The following is a 17,247-nucleotide window of genomic DNA, read 5'->3' as shown; positions in this document are numbered from 1 at the left end:
TGCCAAGCCACCCTGCCTTGGAGCCAGCTAATTATGGACTGAAACCTCTACAAACTGTGAGCTAAATAAACGTTTTCCCCTTTAGTGTTGGGTGTCAGATATTTTGTCTTAGCAAAAAGAGATAAGTAACTAAGACATTTTGTCAAAGTTTTTGGGGGACAGAGGGAAGAACAGGACCCAAGAATTCAAAGCTATATATAAAGATCTGAAAGACTCTGTCTTCTGAGTAAATCCAAAAATCTCACCAAAAGCTACACATATAATTAATTAATGCTATTTACCAAAAATATAGAGAAAGAATTAAATGCTCTGAGTGTCCTGATAATAGATCATGAAACTGCAAGAAATGGCTCCAATATGGGTATCTATCGTAAGGGCCCTTCAAAAACAGTAAAACATATTCTCAAATATAAATTTCACTAACTAGAGTACCTGATTTTTATAATCAATTACTGAACTGTACTTCAGGGCAGTCACAACTTCCCACAAAATACATGAGACAAAGTTGTTCCTGACTGTGAGCAGTGTCTACTCTCCTTCTTTTCTCACTTTTCCCTAGTATTATCAGCTGTCATTTCTTACAAATCTTGCATTTTTTTTGTGAATTACCTCCCCTTTTGTTGTTTTGACCTGGTAATTCTAATCTTTTCTATTTAGAAAACCAGATAATCATGTCTGATAAAATTGTGCCTAAGGTAAAAAAGCACTGAGCATGAACTTGTTTGGAAGAAGAACAAAGTTTCGGGCATGTGTTAAGATGGCTCAGAGAGCTTTATGATTTAAGTTTTGGTTTTTGAAAACGACACACGAGGTCAATACTCAGTACTGGAAAAAAGAAAATATTAGAAACGACTGAGTTGGGATAAATTCTGGAAAATAAGGTATTATATTATAAGGTATAATAAAGAATAATAAGGTTATATTATATTTTGCAAGGCCCTTTCTATCAGTTTTACATGAAGATTTTTATAGAGCTTCTTTCCTTCCTTGTATACTTCCTCCTAGTCCTATGGTTGAACCCTAAATTTACAAATTCAGTAAATTCCCACCTGTCCTGGAAGAGGCGGGTTGCTAACATGTAGTTCATGGAGGTCTTGTGTTCAAGGTAGGACCTGAAGGACAAAGAAAGAAACCAGTTACCTCCTAAGCTTAGTTCAGGAGGAAAAAAACAGAAATAAAACTATGGACAAAGCGCAATAACAGGATACTTATACATCATTCCTAAAGAAATATGCTCTTTCTTTCTTTCCTTCTTTTTGAAATATACTATTTCTAAAGTGGAAAATGAGATAGTTGCTCAAATCAAAATTTTAAAATATGAAATAAGCAGAAATGGAATAAAATAAGAATAAGGAAAAAGGATTTAATTTCAAACATAAGAAGAAGAAAAAAGGGGCAGCATTTCTTGGATTAGGAGAAGGTGATATAGTAAATTCAGAAAATAAAACTGAAAAATAAAAAGAAATCATATACATGGAAGAGGTCATGAAAAGCTTGGGCACACATGGATGCATAAAGGGCATGAGAATGTAGTTAGGTGACTGTTGCAGTCATGTTATCCCACAACTGGAGAGCTTTCAGTGGCTCCCTGGTGTCCACTGCAGGAAGCACATACTTTCAGAAGTTGGGTCATCTGTACCAACAGTTCATGCACACCTTTTCCACGCAGCTGTCCAACACTGGTCCTGCCAGGAAGTCTCCATGGAGTCGCCTCACACCACACCTTCCACAGATCCTTTGCCTTTGACTATACCTTCTCTCCACACCAAGCAGCAGCTCAAGCCCATCTGCTGAACACAGCCTTCTGCAATAGGACCCTCCATATGTGTGCAGAGGACTCCCTGTCTGAACTACCTGTCTTCATTTCATGCCTGAGGATGCTGTCACATACTGTCTCCCAGAGTGAACTTGCTCTTCTAGGAAGGCTGCACGATGCAATTCACCCCTAGATATACACCCAGGAGACACTTAGCAAAGTATTTATAGCATAGCTGTGCTTAAGAGCAAAGACCAGAAAGAAGTCAGATACCCATCAACAGGAGAAGAGAAAAATTACTAGCAGTATAAACACATAGCAAAGTACAATAAAGCATTGAGAAGGAATGAGTTATAGGTGTATGCAACAATATGAATCTTAGTAACATAATGCTTAATGAAAAAGGCAAGGTATACAGAGTATGCCATTAGTTCAGAAAAAGTTCAAAAGCAATTAAAACTAAACAAGAGAATCCTGCTTCTACCCATGAGAGGATAACTGTTACAAGACCTACTCCCTTGGCACAAATAGCTAGGAAAGTGTGAAAGACATATGAAACAACTGTTTTTAGACATTAAACAGTTGGCAGCATGGACTGTGATCCCTGATAGGGGAAATAAGTGAAGTATGCCCCTGGTATTGTTTGGCCTTTCTGCAATTTCCAGACTATGCAGGAAAGGGGGAATTCAAGTAGAGCGCAACAGTGTGTGAGATGAGATGACAGAAATCAAAATTCTGTTAGGTGTGATGGCACATGTCACTAATCCCAGCACTTGGGAGGCTAAAGCTGGAGGCATGCTGTGAATTTGAGGCCAGCTTGGGCTACATAGTGAGTCCAAGGCCAGCCTGAACTATATAGCGAGACCCTGTCTCAAAAAATGAAATAAATCAAAGTTGTAACAAACAGCTAGAATTTCCAGAGCAATGCATGGGAGAGGAGGAAGCACTGCAATATAGCAATAATTTCTGGAGTTCATACATGGCAGCAAACTGAGACTCACCAGCCAGAATGGAGAACTTTTCTTGAACATGAGGTCACTTAACAGACATCCCAAAAAAATTTTTAGTGGTGGAACTATCCTAGACCTACAAATAACTTTAAATAAACCCTAACAATGCTTCAAAATATCAGCAGGGTTTTAAAAAGGCAATAAAATCCAAATTCTCAATGTGTAACATTTACAATGTCTAGTAGTTAATCAAAAAATCACCGTAGAATATGAAGAAATAGCAAAAATGTGACCCATAAACAAAAGTTACTATAAATATTACAACATATGCACAAGATCTAAAAGAAATGACGATAATAAAAAATGAATGAAGGAAGACAAAAATAAACAGCTGCGAATTTTACTGATGAGAAATAAAATATCTCAAATGAAAATTTCACTGTAATTAAATGAGGATTAGGCACTGCAGACAAAATAATGAATGGCTTTAAGGCACAAAAACAGAAAATCACTCAAAATGAATTAGAAGTGAAAAAAGTCTAAAGAAATAGGAAGACGGCTAGACTTGTGGTAAAATAGAAACCAACTTAAAGTACAACCAGAATCCCGGTACAAGAAAGGAAAGAACTAGGAAAAAAAGTTTGAAGAAATAATGGCCCAAAATTTTCCAAATCTGATGAAAACTGTACATAAATTTACAGTCCAAGAAGCTCAATGAATCCCAAACAGAAGATATATGAAAATGATCACAGTGCACCACGCTCAAACTGCTGAAAATCAACAGAAGAGATAATCAGAGCAGGAAAAAAGACACTACGCACAAAAGAACAAGGATTAAGAACTGCTACAGATTCTCCTAAGAAAGGTGCAAGCTGGAAGATGATTGAAAGATATTTTTAAAGAACTTGAGAAAAACTGCCAACCTAGAAGTCATAACTAGTCAAAAAAAACCAAACATAAAAATAAGTCTTACCAGATGTGGTGGCACATACCTGTTATCCCACAACTTGGGAGGCTGAAGTAGGAGGATCACCGTGAGTTCAAGACCAGCCTGGACTACATAGTGAGTTCAAGGCCGGCCTGAACTGCACAGGGAGGCCCTGTCTCAAAAAACAACAAAAGCTGGGCATGGTGGTGCACACCTGTAATCCCAGCACTCAGGAGGCTGAGGCAGGAGATCCCTGAGTTCAAGACCAGCCTGGGCTACAAAGTGAGCTCAAGGCCAGCCTGAACTGCACAGGAAGACCCTGTCTCAAAAAAACAAAAAAACCCAAAACACAAAACACAATGAAAAGTTTTTTTAGATTAAGAGAAGTAGAGAGAATTTGTCATTAGAGCTGCCTACAACAAATACAAAGTTTTTCAGACTGAAGAAAATGAAATCAGATGAAAACCTGCATTGACACAAAAGAATAAAGAAAAATGGTACTGCTTGTGTAAATATAAAAGACTTTGATTATATTTAAATTTGCTTAAATTATAACTAAAGGAAAAACTGAATGTATTATGGGGCTTATGCAGCAGTAAAATGTATAATGATGTAATGCAAAGGACAGGAAGAGAAGATGAGAATATAGAGGTTGCAAAGTTCCTGCATTATACATGAAATAGTATATTATTATTTGATAATAACATTATGTAGAGCCAGGCATGGTGGCACACGCCTGTAATCTCAGCACTTGGGAGGTTGAGGCAGGAAAATCATCATGAGTTCAAGGCCAGCCTGGGCTACACAGTGAGTTCAGCCCAGCCTAAACTACATAGCGAGACCCTGTCCTAAAAGAAAAAAAAGAAAATGATATTATGATAAATAAAACATGTATACTGTCACCCTAGAGCAGTATCACTAAAAAAAAAAAGTAAAGAAAGAGGCAGGAGAAATTATTCCAAAGACAGTAGGAAAAAATTTTTAAAAGGGACAAAAATACAACAAATAGAAAACAAACAGTAATATAGCATAGAAATTTCTACCAGAAGAAGAATTACATTAAATGTAAATGCTCTAGCAGGGGATTTACCTCAGCAGCACAGCGCCTGCCTGGCAAGTGTGAAATCATGAGTTCAATTCCTGGTACCAAAAAAAAAAAAAAAAAGGTAAATACTCTAAATATTCTCATTAAAAATGTAGACCATACAGTATAAGGAACCTACCACAACTATGATACAGATAGCTAAAGGTAAAACAGTTGGAAAACACATACTATGCAAACACCTACAACAAAAAAAGACGACCTCAAAAAAATGTATGCTACACCTCTAGGAACTAGAGAAACAAGAACAAACTTGACTCAGAACTAGCAGAAGAAAGCAAATAATAAAGATTAGAGCAGAAATAAATGAAATGGACATTTGAGCATTAATACATAAGATGAATGAAATGAAAAGATAGTTTTTTGAAAAAACAGTCAACAAACTTTTAACTAGAGAAATAAAGAAAAAAGAGAGAAGGGGCTGGGGATTTAGCTCAGTGGCAAAACGCCTGCCTGGCAAGCGCAAGGTTGTGAGTTCAGTTCCCGGTACCGGAGAAAAACCAAAAAAAAAGAAGGAAGACTCTAATATATAAAACTAAGGATGAAAAAAGAGATATTACAACTGGTAACACAGAAATGCAAAGGATCATAAGAGACTACTAGGAACAACATATGCCAACAAACTGGATAATCTAGAAGGACTAAATTCCTAGATACATGTAACTTACTAAGAGTGAATTATGAAGAAATAGAAAATCTAAAAATCTAACATTAGATTGGAAGCTGAAAGCTTTTTTCTTCAACACAGGATGCCCACTTTGCCACTTCTATTGAACAACGTATAAGAAGTCGTACCTAGTCAGAGTAATTAGGCAAGACTGTTATGGTTTATATCTGTGTGTCCCCCAAAGCCTCATGCGGTCTCGGGGCAGGCTTTTAGAGTTTGAAGGGTGTGAGAGCTGCACCAGCCCTGGGGTGGATAGTTTGCATATGTAAGGGAGAGGAAGAGGGTGCTTGAGGACATTCCTCCCCCATTCCGCCCTGGTGTGTGTGCTTGCGGCTTAGCTGTGTTCTGCCACCTGAGCTGTTGCCATGTGCCAGTCTGCCTTATAATCTGCCAAGTACGGGCTGAAACTTCCACGAACTGTAAGCGAAATAAACCTTTCCTTCCTTAATTTTGGGTGTCAGGTATTTTGTTCCAGCAGCGAGAAAAAAGTAACCAAGACAAAGACAAAGACATAAAAGGCATCAAATTGCAAAGGAAGAAGTTAAACTTTCCTTGTTTGCAGATGATATAATCTCAACATAGAAATCCATGAAGACTAAACTAAAAACTGTTAGATTTAATAAAGAAATTTACTAAAGTTGCAGTATACCAAATCAATATACAAAAATCAGTAGTCTTCTGATAGACTACAATGAATTATATGAAAAAGAAATCAAGAAAACAATCCCATTTACAGTAACTACCAAAAACCCCTCAGGAATATATTTAACAAGGAAGGTGAGCCGGGCGTGGTGGCACACACCTGTAATCCCAGCACTTGGGAAGCTGAGGCAGGAGGATCATTGTGAGTACAAGTCCAGCCTGGGCTACAAAGTAAATTCAAGACCAGCCTGAAGTGCATAGTGAGACCCTGTCTCAAAAAGACAAAAACAAAACAAAACAAAACAAAAAGACCAAAAAAAAAAAAAAAACCTAGAAAACAAGGAAGGTAAAAGATCTCTACATTGGAAACTATGTCATATTGATGAAAAAAATAGAAAATACAAATAAATGGAAAGATAATGATTAGAAGAATAAATATTATTAAAATGACCATACTACTCAAGGCAATCTACACATTCAATACAATCTCTATCAAAATATCAATAACATTTTTTAAGAAATAGAAAATACACTATAAAATCTACATGGATCTACAAAAGACACTCAATTGGCAAAGCCACCTTGAGCAAATGATATAAATTGAGGCATTACACCATGTCTTGGTTACTTTTCTCTCGTTGCTGGAACAGAATACTTGATGCTCAGAATTAAGGAAGGAAAGATTTATTTAGCTCCAGTCCATACTCGGCTGGCTCCAAGGCAGAGTGGCACAAGGCAGAGGGCAACAGTTCATGGTAGCAGAAAACAGCAAAAGCAGCAAGAGGACAAGGGAGGAGCAGGAAAGAGCAAGCCTCTTTCCTTCCCTTATATTGTATGCAAGCTACCAGGGTGGGTGTAGCACTCACACCCATAATCCCAGCATTGGACCATGAGTCAGTCATAAACTCTGGAAGCCCACTCCATGACTGCATGAGGCTTTTTGCAAGGGGACATCTAGACACAAACCATAACATACTATTTGACTTCAAAATACACCACAAAATTACAGCAATCAAAAGGGCATGGTACTGCCATACTAAAACAAGATGGAGAGAACAAAATAGCCAAATAAATCCACACATTTGCAGCTGAGTTTCAACTAAGGTGCCCAAAACACACAATGAGGAACGGACAGTCACTTCAACAACTGGTGCTACATAAGCAGATATCAATATGCAGGAGAATGAAATTAGATCTTTATCTCTCACCTATTTAAAAAAATCAACTCAAGGGTCAGACACATACGTACCTGTAATCCCAGCACCTGAAAAACTGAGGCAGGGGGATCATGAATGAGACTTTGTCTCAAGAAACTTAAAAACAAAACAAGCACACAAAACTCAACTCAAAATGAACGAAAGACTTAAATGTACAACTTTAAAAATTTTTTCATTAAGTTAAAAAGAAAAAAAGACTTAAATGTAGGACCTCAAACTGTGACATTACTAGAGAAAAACACATAGGAAAAAGCTTCATGACATTGTTCTGGGCAGTGATTTCTTTGGGGCATGATTTCAAAATCAGTGGGAACAATAAACAAGTGGAATTACAATAAACTTATAAGCTTCTGCACAGCAAAGAAACAATAGAGACAACCTACAGAATCAGAGAGAATATTCTGAAACTATTTATCTGATAAGGAGTTAATATCTGAAATACATAAGGATCTCAAAACTTTATGTTACAAATAATTCAACAGTAACAAAATCCTATTTAAAAACAAGTAAAGGACCTACTTAGACATTTCTCAAAAGAAGACACACATGCCCAACAGATAAAGAAAAAATTCTCAAAATCACTAATTATCAGGGAAATGTTAATTAAAACCACACTGAGATATCATCTCATTCCTGTTAGAGCTGGGAGGATAGCTCTGCAACAAGGCAAATGCTTCAAGTACATGAGGCCTTGGGTTTGATCCTTAGCACCAAAACCAAAAAGACAACAGATAACAAGTGCTGGAAAGGATATGCAGAAAAGAAAACCTTTATACACTATTGATGGGAATGTAAGTTAGTAAAGCAATTACGGAAAACAGTATGGAAGTCCCTCAAAAAAATTAAAACCAGAACTACCATATGATTTCATAATCTCTTACTGGGTACAAATCCAAAGGAAATGAAATCAGCGTGCGGAGGAACTGTCTTTATGCCCATGTTTATTGCAGCACTACTTACGGTAGTCAGCATACAAATCAACCTAAGTGTTGACAAATGAATGGATAATGTGGTACTGAGGTGGGACAGAAGAAAAAAATTAAGTAGAAAGGAGACAAGGAAATTCTATCTAAAAATTGTACTTTTAAGAAGACTGCAACTTCTGGGACACAGTGGAAGCTACACAACGATATAAATATTGGGCATTCCCTTGATTAAATTTAGGCTCCTTTCCTTCCAGACCCATCTGATCATCTACGGCTTTTATACCCATAAATTGGCTTAGTTCAGGAAGTAAAGAACAAGAACTTGATACCAAGATAAAGGAACAGGTTGAGAGAATTGAAAGAATGCCTAAAGTTTAAGAGATCTATTATACATTTTAAAGAAAAAGAAAAAAAGGACTGGGATCATACCTACAAGATGGGCAGTACCCTACTGAGGGGTGGACCACTTTTTCTTGGGGTTTCCCCCTCCTTGAGAGAAGTGTAATTTTCCCAGGTCCAGGCAGTAATGTTCCTTTCTCTCATGAAGGACTGCACTCTATTTCTTTGAGTGTACACTTTTAACTTTCTGCCTAATAAATCCCTTTATGCCTCTTATTAACGTATCCTGAAAATTCTTTTCCTGTGATGGAGTTCAGTGAACCTACAAACTTATTTTACAGGTAGGGTGATTTAGATTTCTTATCTCTGCTTCAGGAACTACCCTGGACCCTGTACAAAACAGAACTGTTCCACCACAAAAAAAGAAAATCATGTCATCTGTAGCAACACAGACGAACACGGAGATCAGTGAAATAAGGCAGGTACAGAAAGATAAATACAACATGATTTTACTCACATGTGCAAGAAAAACCTGGCATCACAGAAGTGGGGTGGGCAGAGGAAGAAGGGTCGGGGAGCTACAGTTCAAAGGGTATATCACTAATCACAGGTTGGCAGGAGGAATGAGTTACAGAACTCTATTACACAGTATGGTGCAGATGGTTAATGACAATATGTCTACTCTTGAAAAAATGCAAAAATATTTAAGTGTTTTTACCATAAAAATGATAACTATGTGAGGTAGTGTATTTGTTATTAGCTAGGTTTAAGCAAGATTTAACCATTCTACAACGTATAGTTACTTCAAAACATCATGTTGTACATGACCAATACATAAAATTTTATCCATCATTAAAAAATTTATGAAAGTCAAATCATGGAAAAATTATACCATGCCAACATTAGTCAAAAAAACCGCCAAAGTACTGTACATTAACAACAGCTAGTTAGACCTCAGAACAAAGAATATTATCAGGGATAAACTTTTCTTAACAATAAGGAAATTAATTTACCAAGAAGGTCTAACAAGTGTAATGCACTTGTACCTAACAAAGAGCTTCAAAATACATAAAAAAGCAAAACTGAAAAAAACAAAAAGAGATTGTAAAGTTCACCAATTATAATTGAAGATTTCAATACTAGTCTCTAAACAGTTAATAAAATTGGTAAAGATAGAATCTGAACAACATTCTGTCAGTCTCCATGACCACGGACATCTGTGAAACACTCCATCCAACAACAGAACACACATTCTTTTCAATATTCATGTTACATTTACCAAGGTGAATTGTATCCTGAGCCATAAAACAAATCTCAATACATTTAAAAATATACAAGTTATACCAAGTATGTTCTCTGACCTCAACAGAAATAAACTGGAAATCAGTAACAATAATATTTCTGGGAAAACCCCAAATATTTGAAAACTAAAACAACATCCTTCTCAATAACTCATAGGCCAAAAAGAAAATCAACAGGGAAATGAGAGAGTATTTTACATGGAATAATAGCAAAAACACAATGATCAAAACTGGTATGTCACTGAAGAGGAACTTTGGAAATTTATACACTAAACATTTTGTTCAGAACAACGAAAGGCCTGCTATAAAAGCTACTATTACAAAACTTTCAGAAGAAACACAGTAAAAGCACTACAGATTTGAAGATGGCAAAGATTTCTTAGAAAATACAACATTCCTAAACCTTAATAAAAGCTACTGCTAGAAAAATGAAGAAGCTAGCCACAGACTTGGAAAACACTCCATATCTAACAAAGGACTTGTATCAAAAGCATCAGTCTTTTAACCACAATAATAAAATGATAAAAATGTTAACAGCATATGAATAGATGCTCAGTATCATTATTCCTCAGAAAAAAGCAAGTTAAAACTACAGAGATACACTAAACTGCCTAAAGTTTAAAAAGGATGGCAATACTAAGGGTTGGCAGGATGAGAACTATCTGAAGGTCTCCTACATGGGTAAAAATGGAAAATAATACTACTGCTTATCAGCTGCCCTTCTACTCTACCCCTAGCTATTCACACAGGAGAAATGAAGTCATAAAGTGCACATAGGAAATTGTAAATGAATGTGTTCACAGTAGCTTTCTTCACAATAGCTGAACACTGGACACACCCCAAGTGGTCCACATAGGTAAACAGATAAACAAATTAAGGAATGAATAACTGCTTCATGCAACATCACAAATAAATCTCAAAAGTCCTAAGTCAGCCAGGTTTGAACAAAGCCCTTTTCTTTAAAAAACAAATAAACAAACAAACAAACTATGCCAAACAAAAGAGACAAAAGAATTCAAACACAGGGCTGAGGGTACAGTCCAATAGTAGAGAGATTGCCTAGCATGTTCCAAGCCCTGTGTTTGATCCCAGAATCACCAAGATTTAAAAGCAAACAAACAAAAAACCCTATATACGAAAGAGAATGCACTATATGACTCCATTTCCATGAAATTCTAGAAAAATTACAGCAATAAAGAACAGTTCAGCAAGGCCTGGAGCCAGAATACACTATAATTTGATGGAGGTAAAAAGTTACACTGGTGCTTATATCTGTCAAAATCATCATCAAACTGTACACCTAAGCTGGGTATGGTGGTGCACACCCGGAGTCCCAGCATTTGGGAGGTTGAGGCAGGAATTCCAGGCCAGGCTAGGCTACATAGTGAGTTCCAGGCCAGCCTGAAATACATAGCGAGACCCCATCTCAAAAAACAAAAGCAAAATGTAACTTAAAATAGATATATTTAACTGCATGTAATGAGACCCCAGTGATGACTAATAATAAATAACGTATTGCTCAGGTATACATATGAATTATTAAAAAAACTTTTCAATCAAGGAAATGATAAGCACATGATATGGGCTGAGGGTATAGCTCAGTAGTAGAGAGCTAGAAAGGGGGAAGGGTACTAAAAGTGGTTGGGGGTGGCAACAATGAACCAAATTAAACTTGTTTAAAAAAGGAGGGTGTGGGTAGCACTCCTGATGTTACCCATAGTTCTTGGGTTGGGTAATATAAACAGAACAGAAAGGCACCTCACGGGGTGGCGGGGAGGCTGATAGTGTTTTGACTTAAAAGTATAGACTGAAAAAGAAAAGGTAGTCACCTCACCCATAAATTTCCCACGTTTCTGATGTAGGAAATATGCGAATAAATCCACCTCTCCGATCATTCTCTTCCTTCACTCTCCGTAAAACTTTGATCTACATGGAGGAAGAGACAATGAGTACCTGCTCTGAAAATTAAAATCCATGCAGCTATAGGACAAGAACATGACTAAAGCATGAAGGGGAAGAATTCTTTCCATTTAACAGGATTTCTGAGAAGAAACTTCTCATGAATCTTTCCCATCAGTCACTACCTTTCATGAATCCTGTGCTAGCCCACAGGGCCTGAAGCAGGGTAATCGTTACCTCTTCCATGGACAGACCGAGCACGGAGCCACCTAGCTTCCCAGACATCTTCTCTCGGGCTGAGCCCACAAGGTTCTTCATTTCTGCGTCACTGGCGGAGAGTGGGCGGGACCGCTGAGGGGAAGGAAGGAAAAGCAAATTAAAAATACAAAAAGTTTTCATCATCTTTCCGTATTTCCCTCTGTTGATTTCCTCAACATTATTACCTTTCCTAACAAGTGCAAGCTCAAGCCTGCACTCCAATTTCTATAATTAATCTTTTAGCTTGCAACCCTGGCCAGCAGACGAGAACTAGTAAATTCAAAGTCAAAAAGAGAAAACAACACAGGAAAAAACACTATGCATGGAAGAGAAACAAGAAGGGAAAAAAAATGATGTCCAGATGTTTCACTAAGTTAGTATTTACTCTTAACCTTGGTTTAAAGAACATACAGTATTTCAAGGATAGTGGAAAAAATCTGGAAACAGCTTCACAGAAAAGTAAATATGCATTTATTACTGTAACTGGGGAAAGAGTATAGAGAACTGAGACCTCAGACACAAAACCAAGGAAAAGTCTCCTATGCCAAAGATGAAAAAAGCTGGGCTATAAGCCATTTCAGAACTTGAGGGGAGAATAATGACTCAGAGGCATCTACTGTCACACAGAAGAAAGCTGTGACAAGGGCCACCCTGAAGGAAACACTGTGGCTGCTGCACGTTAAAAGACCTAACATGAGGCTGGCTGCCCTCAGTGCCCCAGCGGGGCACCATCATGGTCCCAATGGATCACCTGGATGACTGTAGCCACCGCATGATGACCGGGGCACCATCTGAGTACAAAACTTTTATGTGGTTTGGTGTTATGGAAAGAATAGGAAGGTAGCGAAGGAAGTCATCAGGTGATAAGAAGCATACCTACTAGTCCTGAAACAGACGAAGTGACTGAGAGAAACAAGACCTACCTACCAAGTGGGAAGAAATGAGGGAGGAAGGCCAGGCATGGTGGCGCACACCTGTAATACCAGCACTCTGGAGGCTCAGGTGGCAGGAGCATGGCGAGCCCCTGTCTCAAAAAGACCAAAAAAAAAAAAAAAAAAAAAAAGAGGGAGGAAGGTAGAAGGGAGATGAGGAGGAGATGTAAAAAGTATTAAGATGAGTCATGTAAATGCACCATTCCCTCATGATGAACGTAATCATTATGCACTGCAGGCTGGGTGTGGAGGTAATCACAGTGCTGTAATCCCAGCACTGACGAGGCTGAGGCAGGAAGATTACTGCAAGTTCGAAGCCAGCTTGGGATACACAGTGAGTTCAAACCCAGCCTGAACTACATAGCAAGACCCTGTCTCAAAAACAACAACAACAACATCAACAACAACAAAAAAGCACTGCAAGCATGAACTAATAAAAACTTAAATTTAAAAGAAAAAAAAGAGAGAACTAATTCAAGAATTATGGGTGCAGACCTTTTTTAGCTTCCTAGAAGAAACTTCAACCACAGAGAAGTAGCTGCTCCATGGTTAGGAGCTATTATTGCCTTTTTCTCTGCTTAGACCATCTGTGGACATGTGTCTTGGTTACTTTTCTCTTGTTGCTGGGACAAAATACCTGGTACCCAAAATTAAGGAAGGAAAAGTTTATTTCGCTTACAGTTTGTGGAGGTTTCAGTCCGTACTTGGCAGGTTACAAGGCAGAGTGGCACATGGCAGAGGGCTACAGCTCATGGCGGCAGAACACAGCAAAAGCAGCAAGCACCAAAAGGGAGGAATGGCCACAAGCAGCCTCTTCCTCGCCCTTACATATGCAAACTATCCACCCCAGGGCAGGTGTAGCTCTCACACCCATAATCAATCAAACTCTAAAAGCCTGCCCCATGACAGCATGAGGCTTTGGGGGGACATACAGACACAAACCATAACAACATGATGTCTCTCCTAAATTTGTATTTTAAAGCTCTCATTCCCGTGTGACAGCATTTGGAAATGAGGTTCTGGGAGGACACCAAGATGCCATGCAGTCATGAGCACAGGGCCTTGGTCTAATGGGATTAGTGCCAGAGAGCTCGCTCATCCCACATGCTCGATTCCCCAGGTGTGAGCACACAATGAGATGGCAGCCACCTGCCAGGCAAGATAAGGTCTTGCAAGGAAGTCTACCTGGCTGTCCCCTCCATCTTGGACTCTTCTAGCCTCCAGGACTGTGAGAAATAAAATTGCTGTTGCTTAAGCTACACAGTCAATGCTACATTGTTATAACAGCCCACACAGACTAATATACCTGTGTACACAATTCACAAACGATTTCACCTTTGAAAGAAGGAACACCAATACATACTACTCTTCAAAGCTAGTTTAGGAGTTAAAAAATTAAATGTTCTGAGAGCCAACTCCATGATGACATATAAGGCATTAAAAAACCTAGGATAGAACAGATATAAGCAACATGTGAAAGCAGCAACTGTTACCACTTAGCTTTTACTGTAGTACATTCAACAGCTAGAGCAGTTGGCATTCAGTAGGTCAATAAATATTTGTTGAACAAATAAATGAATGAATGTGCTGACATACAGATCAATCATGTTTAGAACTATAACTTGCAGAGAGATTTTGGAAACATTTTAATTCCCTTCGATCTCTGGGAATATATTAAAGAGCAAGTGTTGGAAAAAAAGGGTAAAGATGAGGGAAGTTTGAAGATTTAGGAAGGAAACCAATATAAGTAACACAACCATTTTTAAAAACTCTTTAAAGTATGATGATTATTTAGAGTTTAGTTTTGAAAAGCCAAAATAAATGGATAATTTGAGGCTTTTCTCATGGTCACACATTACTTATTGTTTGCCAAAAAAGTACTTAACTAGTTCACATGAGACAGCATGGCCTGATCACAAAGCCACGTAAAACCACCAGCAATGAATTATCCCAAGTCAAGCAGCCTTCTTACCTGGTGCTATTTAAGGGTACTTCAAAATCATGTCAAATTATGTAAGAAGAAAGATAGCATAAGTATGCATTTAATGATGTAATAAAGATATTTCAGTACACATTTTAGAGTAGAAAGAATGCTCTTTCTTTCTTTTTTTTTTTTTTTGCCTTATTGAGATGGGGGTTTCACTATGCAGTTCAGGATGGCCTTGAGCTCACTCTGTAGCCCAGGCAGGTCTTGAACTTGCAATGATCCTCTTGCCTTAGCCTCCTGAGTGCTGGGATTACAAGTGTGCATCACCACGCCCAGCATTAACACTTACTTTATCTTATTTTATTTATTTATGTTTGTCTTTTTGAGACAGGGTCTCACCATGCAGTTCAGTCTGGCCTTGAACTCACTTTGTAGCTCAGGCTGGTCTCAAACTCACAAAGATCCTCCTGCCTCTGCCTCCACAGTGCTGGGATTATAGGTGTGCGCCACCATGCCTGGTCCAAGAACACCCTTTAAAAGTGCTGATAAACTAAAATCTGTGTTAAAAGGTCAATAAAAATATTTCACGACATAATCAGTACCTATTTGTATAGTTTTAAGGGAATATGTGATTGTATTTGTAAGAACACAGGTCAAATCACTATTGAATGATCCCTAACAAGTACTTCCAGTTTGAGACTTTTTAAAAGTGATTTTTAATATTCTTGGCTCCTTCAAATTGACATATGATTTTTTATTTGCTTGGTTTTGATTTTTTGAGGCAGGGTCTTGGTACATAGTTCAAGCTGGCCTTAAACGCACTACGTAGCCCCACCTGGCCTAGAATGTTTAGCAGTTCTCCTGCCTCAGCCTCCTGAGTGCTGGGATTACAGGTGTGCACCATCACACCTGGCGGCATATGATATTGTGACTGTCCTCTCAAGTGCTAACCTAATGCAGGTTTGATGTTCTTGTTGTTGTTGTTGTTCTGTTTTGCTTTGTTAGCACTAGGTACTAAATGCATTGCCTTTGCAATGAGTTACACTCCCATCTCTTTTTTAAAATTTTTAATTTTGAGGTAAAGTCTCCTGATGTTGCCCAGGCTGGGCTCAAACTTTTGATCCTCTTGCCTCAGCTTCCCAGAGTACTGGGATTACAGGCGTGCATCACTATGTCAGGCTATAATAATGAGTCAGCACTCAACATTCTTAAACTTCTCTGCCAATCACTGTCAAAGAGTTGTCTCCCATGCTGCTGTTGTCATTCACAAGGACTCCTTTGTTATTCAGAGCCCAGGATCTAGCTGTAGCAATTGTGTACACAGGTGTGGACTGCCGGGGCGGGAGGTGGAATTAGGACCTCTGTCCTGTCACCTGAGAGGTCTGAGAAAGGAAGGGATACACCTGGAGTTAGAGACATGGATGAGAAACACAGTCACTTGAAGGTCACCATAACTACCAAAAGCAAGGGCAAAACAGCCCAAACAGAAGCTTTTCTATGGTTTTGACTTGCGGAACAGTGACTGCGTTCTCTGAGAGGCAGATATGATAGTAAGTCACATATTTCAATGGAGAAAGGAAATAAGGCTCCTCTAAACTGAAACAGAACCACTGCACTGGCTAGGGAATGTAACAATTTAAACTGGAAGTGGCTACATCAATTTTAAGCTGCTGACTTACTGTCTAGGTAAGAATGCTACTACACAAAATGCATCAAACGATATTAAATTATTGTGAGTACAATTTAGGATTCAGAAAACTATCCAGAGTAGAAATGCTTTAAGTAGCTACCCGGTATTCCTAAGGAAGAACTGAGAATGTGACATTTTTGAGACAAGGAGCTATGTGTTCGCTTTCAAACCAGTAAGAAATGTGCTAATCCAGAAAATTCTTCCCAGTGTAAGGGAAGCTGGAAAGTACCAGTCATGAGAGGATCCTGACACGATGAAGAACATGGATGAAGGTGAGCAATCCTGTACCTAGGGGGCAGAGAACAAACCCACTTGACAGAAAACAAAGACAAAAAATAAAAATCTTCAATGCCACTTTCATTAGGAATTTTCTTTAAAAAGCGAAGGAACTAGAAACTGCTCAATTTACAAGTCCTCTGTCTTTGCCATCTAAAAAACAAAAGGTAAAAATCAAGTTTAGAAACAATGCTACCAAGTAAAAGAAAATGAAGGACTATTATCAATAAATCTGGGTAGAAATGGACCAAAAATGGTTACCAAAGAGAAGGTTGAAATATAATAATATAATCCCAGCACTCAGGAAGCTGCGGCAGGAGGATCGTCACGAGTTCGAGACCAGCCTGGCCTACAAAGTCAGGTCAAGGCCAGCCTGAACTGCATAGCGAGACCCTGTCTCAAAAAGACAAAAAAGAAAAAAAAAATCCATAACATCT

General features: G+C 38.3%; 1 protein-coding gene across 9 annotated transcripts in view; it reads right to left on the bottom strand.

The window, feature by feature from the left end:
* Positions 1-17,247, bottom strand: part of Ttll5 (tubulin tyrosine ligase-like family member 5) — a gene marked incomplete at its 3' end in the record, with an annotated part of 241,514 nt that overhangs the window by 137,900 nt on the left and 86,367 nt on the right. For all 9 annotated transcript variants that reach the window (XM_013510126.1, XM_005414950.2, XM_005414953.2 and 6 more), the window contains 3 exon segments: positions 1,050-1,112; positions 11,663-11,754; positions 11,965-12,078. In XM_013510126.1, the coding sequence (XP_013365580.1) occupies positions 1,050-1,112; positions 11,663-11,754; positions 11,965-12,078 (269 nt within the window).

This window comes from Chinchilla lanigera, unplaced genomic scaffold (assembly GCF_000276665.1).
Source record: "Chinchilla lanigera isolate Chin_1 unplaced genomic scaffold, ChiLan1.0 scaffold00211, whole genome shotgun sequence".
Taxonomy (NCBI): domain Eukaryota; kingdom Metazoa; phylum Chordata; class Mammalia; order Rodentia; family Chinchillidae; genus Chinchilla; species Chinchilla lanigera.
This window is presented reverse-complemented; position numbering and strand designations above follow the sequence as displayed.